At 43.9% G+C, this 10,609-nt stretch overlaps 1 protein-coding gene and 1 long non-coding RNA gene across 2 annotated transcripts in view; both read right to left on the minus strand.

The window, feature by feature from the left end:
* Positions 1-2,376: 2,376 nt before the first annotated feature.
* On the minus strand, positions 2,377-3,765 carry LOC306940971. Its single transcript, XR_013792088.1, has 2 exons — positions 2,712-3,765; positions 2,377-2,559 (listed from the first exon to the last, which is right to left on the minus strand). It is a non-coding gene; the product is annotated as an uncharacterized lncRNA (long non-coding RNA).
* Positions 3,766-5,108: 1,343 nt separating this feature from the next.
* LOC306941102 (clathrin coat assembly protein AP180-like) overlaps positions 5,109-10,609 on the minus strand; it is a gene marked incomplete at its 5' end in the record, with an annotated part of 64,512 nt that continues 59,011 nt past the window's right edge. The window contains 4 exons of the mRNA XM_079526408.1: positions 5,109-5,182; positions 6,109-6,227; positions 8,551-8,634; positions 8,862-8,918. Of these exons, the coding sequence (XP_079382534.1) occupies positions 6,141-6,227; positions 8,551-8,634; positions 8,862-8,918 (228 nt within the window). The 3' untranslated portion in view covers positions 5,109-5,182; positions 6,109-6,140. The remainder of the gene's footprint in view (positions 5,183-6,108; positions 6,228-8,550; positions 8,635-8,861; positions 8,919-10,609) is intronic.

Raw genomic sequence — 10,609 nt, forward strand, 5'->3', positions numbered from 1 at the left:
TTCTGTCGTTTCTGATCAAAGAATAGTTCTCTATTTCAACTTCTGGGTCTTTGGTTGACTCATCAAGTTTGGTTTCAGAGAAGCTAATGATGTTCGCCTTACCGCATTGAAACATATGCCTGATTTCAGCCATTTTGGGTCCAATGCTGTTGACGTTCAGGTGAAAGATATGAAGTCCGTTGGCTCCGACTATGGTGCTTATTTCCTCCATGGCGAAATAGGGGAGCGGAGGGCCATTGTTGATGTCTGTAGAAGCCGCGGGGTGCCGTGGGGGGAGGGTGGGGGGTGCGTGGGGGTCGTCGTGGGGTGGCGGGAGTGGGGGATGGGGTCCCTCGTCCAGGTTTGTTGAGGGCGCTGGTGGGGCCGATTGAGCCATGGTGTCGACCGGAGAAACAGCAGAAATAGCAGGTAAAGTATCACGGTGTCCGTCTCCAGCCGCTTTGTCCCCCTTGGTTGGATGTGGAGACTCTTCACGCCTGTAGATGGTGGTGTTGTCCGTGTCTTTTGCCTCGACTGCCGCCGATGTAGGATTATTCCGCCTGCTGTTGTCTGGGACGCGCTCGGCTCTTGCGAATGTATTATTCACAGCCGGGACATCAGCGTGTATATCCAGCATGGGTGTGCAGGTTGGCTGGTGGTGAGGAATGATGCTAGCGGTGTTGTTGTTGTTGTTGGTCGTCGCCTGGCTGGTCGGCATTGGTGTTGTTGAGTCGATGGGGATTCCTTTGTTCTCTCCGGTTTCTTGTTCACTCCGGAGTAGTCTTGTCATTTGTCGTGTGTTCACGGGACCAGGGTTACTTTCAATGTCGCCAGACAGTAACAAAATAATGAGAAAGAAAGATCTCTTCCCTTTGCTAAGCTGGAGCTTGTCTCTTCGGGCCAACAAGGACTGAATAGCCCATATTCCGTGTCCAGGACGCTTTCCATTGTTCACGTTGCTTTCGTCACTGACCAGGTAAAAGTCGCTGTGAGAATCCGGTTGAAAATCCTCTTTTGCGGTTTTGTTTTTCTCCATTTCACCTCGATGTAATCCCCTTGGTATATTAAGATAGGAATCCGTACACCATAGGAGGAGAAAGAGAAAATGTGGAAAAAACCGTGACTTTGAGTCAGAAGACGCGCACAAGCGAGAGAAAACACGTCTTGCCATGGTGAGAGCGGAAGTGAAAGTGAAAGTTTCACCATGTTTGCGCATTTATGAGAAATATAATAACATATAATAAATATAATAAATATAATAACCGGACGTTTTTTTTCTTCGATTATTTGTTTTTAGCACCGATACCGATATTAATTAAAATCATGAGTATCGAGTTGTGAGTATAGACGCATGCAGTTGCAAGTAGAGAAAAGTATCGTATCGGCCCTTATTTGTCATATCGGGTCATATCGGTATCGGTGAAAATGCCAGTCTAACCAGAGATCCGACACAGGGGTAAGGGGTTGACACTATGGCAGGTAAATAAAATGTTGGGACATGTGGAATTTGCTTTGGAGTTGCCCAAACTGCAAGTGCACATTTGAGTGAGGAGTCTGCTATAAACACAACACGAGATATATAGCTAGATAGCTATAAACACAACATGAAATCACGACACTGGTATCGGTATTCAGTATCGGTATCGGCTAACACAGAAATTGAGGTATCGGGATCGGATCGGAAGCGGAAAAAGTGTATCGGGACATCCCTAGTTGCAAGCAAGAACAGTGCCGGCCCGCCGTATGTATACGCGAACTACACACCTATAGGGCCCCGGGAGTTGCTAGAGCCCCCTCCCCCAAAGTCATGCATCCAACAACCTTTGAACAGAGCAGATTGGACTTTCCGTTCCAGAGATATAATGGCCAAAACATCTTGAATTGAATCACTTTGCGTCGACATGCGCCCGCCACGCGCCGACGTGCAACAGGACATATCTCACACCGCTAAAAAAAAAACCTTTTGTTGCGTCTGGACCTATTGGCGTGGTTTGGACGACAAAAGCAGATCGAGACATGAAAAGTGACGAGGCGTGGCGGTCGTTTGGATCAGTCTGTTTGTATTTTATTGCATCTCATTTGGACTCAACATGCAAATTGGGTGGGAGGGGCGGGGCGGGGTGCGGAGGGGTATAGCTGTCGGGTACAGGGCCAATGGGACGATTCCATCCATACCACCCCCCTCCCTCCTCACCTCCCCCCTCTCCCCCGAAACAAAACAAAACAAAACAGCCTTTGAATGAATACTTTAGCAAACATTTACTCAATCCACTTCCTTTTTTTTGTTTTTGTTTTTTTGTTCAATGTGTTTTTTTAATTGTCTTTTTTATTGTTATTCATCATCTTTTCATTCAACACTTTTTGTTAATGCCACAATGGAGATAAGATACAGTCACGTGTTTTTTTTTAAACTTTTCTTTCTTTTCTTTTCTTTTGGAAATAAACGACACACAGAACATCCAGTGTTTATATTGGAGTGCTTTTACAGTGAGAGAGTCTCCACAACTTCCACGACTTCGGACGAATGGACGCAAACGACCGCACGGGACCACTGCTTCACGATAACCTCGGGAGGACATACTGTAGGGGGGCCAAGTTCCATTCCAGCATCCGATAACCTTGGGGGGGGGACATAGGGGGGCCACGTTCCATTCAGTATCCCATAACCTTGGGGGGACATGGGGGGCCACGTTCCATTCAGTATCCCATAACCTTAAACCTTGGTATAGCACATAAGGGGGGGCCACGTTCCATTCGGTATCCACGCCTGTTTCCTCGCCTTTCCCATTTCCGAGCTTGAACATTTAACCACTTAAGCCACTTAATCGACTTTGTCGTACGGCAGTGTGTCGCGCGGAAATAGCCGACCGACACCGTGCCGGTCGGCTATTTTAGCAACAAAACAAATAAAGTCCAAAATAGGGACGCCTAGGTTGGAAGTGGTTAAATTCTGTCAAAGGTCACGTGGGGAACAACAAGACGAGGAGAGAGGCCCTCGAGCCAAATTCCAATACTCAAGATGTCTGTACGTGTTGTGTTACAGTGAAACTGGTGACCTTCACAAACACGTGACCACCCTGTAGACTTCGCATAACTTCAGCGTCCGAAAGTGAAACACAGCTGTTTGTTCACTAACAGAGTAACTGTTAAGAATCAAACAGCATGTGATTTACTTCGGACATTGACGGTATGCGAATTCCCCACAATGGTCACCGATATTTGGCAGGTCACCAATGTCTCCGTAACACACAGCAATAATGAGTAGGCAGAATGGTTTCGTATTGGAATTTCAGCTTTCAAAATAAAAGTACAGGAACCCAGACTCAGAGTGACCTCCATGGTGCATGCATGCTAATGATGCAGTACCACTCCACGCCGGCAGGGGGAGCCACAGTAAACACTTTGGGGGGCTGAGTTTGCATTCAATAATCAATACTGCCTCGGGCTAATAGATATGTACATGGGGAGAGGCGGGATGTTTTCTTTGCTTGCATTTCTTTTCCACCGTTATATACGTTGACATAACTAAAAATATATGATACATTTTCCTCTCAAAACAAAAGACATCAAAGAAAAAAAAAAATAACGCATATAATCTATCATCGAGCTATTCTAAAATGCATTGGTCAATTTGAACACATCAGTCCACAATTCTTTTGCAAGTGTCAAGTCAAGTTAACCCCCCCCCCCCCAAAAAAAAACAGACAAAGTAAAGTAATAAAAAAAAAAATGACCTGAACAAAGTGGAAGTTTGCGAGTACCATGATTTGTTCTATACGACATATAGTGCGAGTTGCACACATACTGTCCGAAAAGGTCACACAATAATGTTGATCCAGAACTGTTCTCGACGACAACAGGCTCGAAGAGACGGATGGCTGGTCAAGATGTTGGTATACTACACAGTAAAATCTTCAAGTGTGTAAATGGACCTGTAATTAAGGGTCCATTTGGTTGCATTTGTACACTCGCAGAGTTAAAGTATAGGCTATCAGTCAGGATTTCACGGTAAAGGGCCATCTCCACCAAGCACCATATCTATAAAGATAACTTAAAAAAAAAACAAGAAAAAAACTCAAGTCGACAGCAGAGGGTCAACACCACGAAAGCAATAATTAATATAATTAGTTACAGTCATATAATGCTTGGTTGGGGCCGTCCCATGCAGCCAAGCACTAAAAGCTATAAATGTAACTATAAAGATAGGCTATTTGTTTTAAAAACATGGTTTTAACTCAAGTGTATGGCGGGAGCCCACACCACAACTACACAACGATGACGGCGCTGAACGACATACACTTATAGTGACATTTGTATAGCACTTGGTGTGGCGGACAGCCCCTATAACCACTGAAACCCTATATAACCCTATAATTAAAAAACCACGGGGAGACCCTCAGGGCTCTAGGCTAGGGACACCCTCCTGTTTTCAACACTATATCAACTGTAAGTAACTTAAACTTTGTCCCAGTCAGAACAAGGGAACACTCGCACATGGTGCAACGGTCAAAGTTTGGTGACATCGTTTAAAAAACTCCAGCTTCAGCGTTAAAATCAGACAGCAGTTTATAAGAGGGGGGGGGGGGGGGATGGAGGAATTGGCCAGTCAGGTTTACGCACACCGAACACAGTCCAACATTTAAACAACAAAGTCCTTTTGTCTGGGGAGGGAGAGAGAGATGCACGCAAATACGCTAAAAACCAACATAATATGCACCATTTCCAAAGTCGGCTGATATGCAAGGGGATCCGGAACGAATCTAAACACGTTTCTTTCGTTTTTATTTATTTTTATTTTAGTTTTGTTTTCGTTTTTAGGTTTTTTTTATAGTTGATTTTGTCTAGTTTTTTTTTTTTTTCTTTTTTCTTCGTCATAGTATATTAAGTAAAGGTTGACATTGAAGTTACACACACACACACACACACTCACACGCACGTAAACAGAAGTTATGCTCTCTGTATTTCTAGGGGTTTCACATTCACGGTTGTGCTACAACATTAGATTACGGGAGGGAGGGGGCGGGGTGGTCGTAGTAGAGCTGATGATGATGGCTGATTGGCTGAAGAGGGGGGCGGGGCGGGGGCGGTCGGGGCGGGCCTAGGACGGAGGGCTCGAAGGCAGGAAGGAAGGAAGGAAGGATGGATGGATGGAGGGTGTGTGCACTCATCCAGATCCACAGAGCTCCAGACACAACAGTTGCCGCTAGAGGGAGACACAGAGAGAGAGAGAGAGAGATACATTAAAATTGACTGAGTGGTCTCTTTACTTTTCTATTGTCTTTTTTTCTTTAGCTATTTTTGAAACATCGTGAAAACGTAGCGCAAATCTTTGAATATATATATATATTCTTTCAAATATTTGCTTCTGGGGGTCCCTGGAACAACATATTTTCAGATGGGGGTCTGAGGCCAAATGCATATCATTTTTGGAGTCCTTGACATGAAGAACTTTGAGCACCATACTGACATAGAAACATAGGTTTTAACCCTGTGAGCACCACTGACATAGAAACATAGGTTTTAACCCTGTGAGCACCACTGACATAGAAACATAGGTTTTAACCATGTGAGCACCACTGACATAGAAACATAGGTTTTAACCCTGTGAACACCACTGACATTGAAACATAGGTTTTAACCCTGTGAGCACCACTGACATAGAAACATAGGTTTTAACCCTGTGAGCACCACTGACATAGAAACATAGGTTTTAACCCTGTGAGCACCACTGAAGCTATGTTTCTATGTCAGTCGTTCTTCGATTTTTCAAAAATAGCAGACCTACAAGCTACCACCGAGTGGCGCGCTATGAGCTTGTAGATCTGCTATTTTTCAATAGCTAAAGCATAACATAATGCTAACACCAAAAGGGGTCCCCGCCCCAAAATGGATTTTAAACAGGTGGATGGAAATGACGCTCGCGCGGCGGCTTCAACTTGTATAGCGTCGGCAAAGCGTTTGCTGTTTTTTTTTTTGCTGACGCTACACGTTGAAAGCCGCGCGCGAGCGTCATTTCCATCCACCGGCTGTTTAAAAAACAGGAAGGCGTTTTCTTGCCGCCTCTTGACGCGACAATGTGCCTGTACCTGCAGTATCCAGACAGACAGACAGACAGACAGACAGACCTACCTTGGGGGCTTATGGGTAACGGGAGGGCGGTGCTACATGAAGTCTTTGATGTTGAGGTCATCCAGGGCGTTCCTGGGGGGCGGGGGTCTTCGTGGGCTCTGGCCGGCCCCCGGAGACATCTGTGGGAGGAGTCATAGTGTCCACTGTTTCATTCTGCTCGTCATCATCATTATCATCATCATCGTTAAAACATCACTCTGTGCGTGCGTGCGTGCGTGCGTGGGCGTAAAGTAACTAAGTACATTCACTCAGGTACTGTATACTTAAGTACACTTTTTCCAATTTCCAACACTACATCTCTTGAGGCAAATGCATGCACAACCTTTACTCCACTACAAGTATTTGAAAACTTTAGTTACTATACTAGTTACTTTGTAGATTTTGATTATTGTTACAAAACATAAATTAACCACTTCGGTCCTATATACATTTCAGCCATTTAAAAAAAAAAAGCTGAGCTTGTAGACCTGAGCATGTAGATCTGCTATTTTCAAAAGATTTGTATACTTTTGAAAACTTGAAACGAGACATTCTGCATAATGGGTACTTAATTTCTACTTTTGCTACTTTGGTCATTTTACTCAAGTATTTTGAATTCCTACTCATAACAGTACTTCAGTAATCTACTTTTACTTATTTCTTGATTACTATTAGGCATTTTAGAGATTACGTTTAGGGCTGGAGTTAATTAGATGTGTGTCGGTGGCATACAACAAAAAATAGACGATCTACAAGCTTTGCGTGTCGCAGTGAGCTCGCCATGAACTGTGTCCTTTATGACAGTGTACTTTTATTGTGTAGTTAATGTTTCCTGTCTGCTCTAATTGCTGCTACCTGCCTTGTCTCAACAGTCTGCTTTGCAGTTGTATCAATCTCTTTGGTTGTATTTCACCTGTGTCCTGGTTCAGTCTCAGCCAATCATGTGTTGATTGTAGTTCTGTTTCACCTGTGTCTAGTTATAGTCTTTGTGTATTTAAACCTCCCTGTGTTCAGTGTTCCCTTGCCAGTTTAGAGTTGTTGTCACGGTTTGTCCTAGCCATGGTTCACATGACGCTTATGACAGTCATGTTTCAGGGCTAGTTTTGTCCTGACTCCTGCCCATGTATGTCTTGTCCAGTTTGATAATATATATATCATCATTGAATGTGATATGCATGCCTGTGCGGTCCGTCACTTGTCTCATATCGACATCGTGACAGAGCTTTGCAGATTGGCTACCATTTGCTTTGCAGCGATGTACGACACACCTGCGCGCAATGAAGTATTAAAAGCGGCATTCACACGATAACTAACTATAACTATAGCTATAACTAACCATGTGTGAGCCTGTGTTAGAGCCCACACGGACAGAGGGGAGGGGAGGACATCTCTCTCTTCAGTGGTGCACAAACGTATGAATAATAGGATATATTGGACATATACAAGGTTTACACCCAAGAGCAGGTATATATATGTATATATATATATATATACCTGCTGTCGGGTGTAAACCTTGTATGCCCAATACCGTTCCTTTTTTGTTCATATAAAAGAAAAAAACATTTTAAAATAGGGAAAATAGCCGATCTACAAGCTCACAACGTGTTGTGTCGCGACATGTTGTGGGCTTGTACTGTAGGCCTACATCGGCTATTCATTATTCATTATTTTTAATTTTTTAAGTTTAAATATGGAGATGCAAGCTAGGTTTCGGCCTGAGAACGATTATGGATAAACCTGACATGATTATGAATTATACGGTGGCCAGCGAGTAGTTTTATACCTGAGGTAATGCCAGCTAACCTGCGGCGATAAGGTTTTAGCTAATCCTCATCTCCGTTAACAAAGCGAGCTTGTAGAGCGAGACCGATCCTGCATCCCAGATGCCCTGTGGTTTTTTAATAGCAATATCGGCGTAATGATCGTTCATACAAATCGCTGTGATCGAGTGATCCAAACGATATCGTCCATTGTTGTTGTCCACTAACAGTGGGCATAATTTATTTATTTTGTAATTTACATTTGAATATATTTCACTTTATATTTAAGTTTATAAGGGCTAAATGCATAACATTTGTTTGATTTTTGAGGCCCAATATTTCTACGATTGCTACAAATTGCTCCACAACGTGATACATATGCGTCTCGGCAATTAAACAGAAAGTAAATGTAGGTCTGATCATGATGTACCGTGCTTGTTCAAATCATAATATATATTACATTATATCCAACCATTGTCCAAAGCATATACAGTACATTTTTTCTTAATTGCAAACAATGCTGGTGCCCAGAAATACCATGGTGTACCCGCTGTGAATGTCCCTTTAGGGTATGAGGTTTAAAAACAGCATTCATAAAATGACTATAAAACATAGGTAGCAAGACAAACGTGTCGTGTGTGAGTGCGTGAACATTGAGCATGCTGCGTGTGGTTAATTGTCCCGAATCATGCCGCACGTTTACCGGTGATCCTGGCGCGGCGCCAGCCGGCGGGAAGCCTGGCCTAACCATGGGCATCATGGGAGCTCCGGCGCCGGGCGCCCCGGGCTTCGAACCGCGATGGACACACACACACAGAGGAGGAGGAGTAGGAGGAGGAGGAGGAGGAGGGGGAGAAGAGACAGAGTAAGGCGCCAACACCTCGACCATCCTTAAGTGTGTGTGATGTGGCAAACACAAATGGCAAAAAAATCAAAGGAGGATATACTATAGGGCCATTGGCCATCATTAGGTGTGTTTTTTCCTAATGTCCCCGGACCAATGGGTGGTCTTACCATGCAGTAGCTGGGGTACGAGGAGCCCATAAATGCAGGGCCCCCCATGGGGACGCTCTAGGGAGGGGAGGTGGGGAGGGAGAGGAGTTTCGGATGGTTACTAGACTACATATATAACACAACAAGAGACAGGCACTGCAACACACACACACACACGCACACACAAATATGTACAGTGGTTCTCAATTTTTTTGTTTTATGTTGTTTAAGGGGACACCCCCTTAAAGCTAGGGTAACTTTGATAAATATTAGAAGTTTAGGGCACGATATTGTGATAGTAATCATTGCTATAGAGTGTTTGTTCAGTAACAGGTGGTCTCCTGTCTCTCCAGCTCTTTAATAAACACAACATACATTTTCAGGATTGCCTTTCATTATCAGGAGAGATTAACCATTTATCAGCTTTTACATGTTTAGTGTTCCAGTTCCAATGGTCCATTTAGAGCCCCCCCTCAATGACCCCTGAGGGTCTCCCCAGACCCTTACTTTGAGAACCACTGTGTCTGATTGGCTAAAACAATCTACAAGCCTGCAGTGCGTTCTGGTGATGAGGTGTCACCGTGTATTGTCAACTTTTGAAAATACAGTGTTTATGCTGAGCACTTTATCTTCCGAAGCATGTATCAGGCTTAAGAATGAAGCTTAAAAGACTTACAACACCACACACACGCACACATGCGCACGCACGCACACACACACACACACACACACACACACACACACACACACACACACACACACACACACACACACACACACAACATGGTGGCAAACTTGGCAAAGATAAAGTCGTGGATGTTGTTAAAGGACCACTTCAGCCATTTTCGACACACAAACAACACAGCACAGCAAAACAAACAAACAAACACAAATACACACACAAACACACACACACACACACACACACACACACACACACACCCACACACACACACACACACAGCACAACACAACAAAAAGCCCTAACTTATTGTCTTCTGACTTATATTTTGCATTGATTTGCAGATGCATAAGCGTGTGCTAAACTGAAGATAAGATAACGGTGGACAGTTTCTCCTAGTTAGGTGGGAGGATAACAACGTGAGGTTGTGTAATTAAACTGAGATGAATAAGTAGGTTATAAAATAAAAAATCACACCCGTGTGAACTGTTCACACACTACGTCACACACTAACCATAGCAACCATGCTCATCTGTACGTGGCCCCACGTACAGGTACACACATACATAGATACAGACAAAGCTGGTTATTGGAGTGGTTTGCACCACTCAAAAATAAAGATTATATAGAGAAGATAAGGCTGCATGCGGTTTTGAAAGCAAAGGCTAAATCCTGATTTATGCTTAGTTGAGCACCGGAAATAGCTAATCTACAAGGTCACAACGTGTCGCATTGCAATGCTTTGTGAGCTTGTAGATTAGCTATTTTCGGTATGAAAAGATCTGGCTTTATTCAGTTAATACTCTCTTGTGCTACTTTGCCGCTCTGTGGGAGATAATCCCGAAAATTGAATATCTGCCTAATGCTGTTACTGTAATCTTTGACATGAAAAGATTATCATCGTTAATTTAGATTTTATCCAGTTTTTTCTCTTCAATAATTTAAAGGCGGGGACTTCAAACAAGACCCGCCCTCAGTCAGTTTGTGCTCGGGCACGCCTCCCGCCTCCCTAGCTCTACGATTGGTCCACCTCGGAGAGAGAGAGCCGGGGATGAGAGGGGGGGTAGGGGGGCGGGCCATGCAGCTT

Source organism: Electrona antarctica (assembly GCF_951216825.1).
Source record: "Electrona antarctica genome assembly, chromosome: 17".
Taxonomy (NCBI): domain Eukaryota; kingdom Metazoa; phylum Chordata; class Actinopteri; order Myctophiformes; family Myctophidae; genus Electrona; species Electrona antarctica.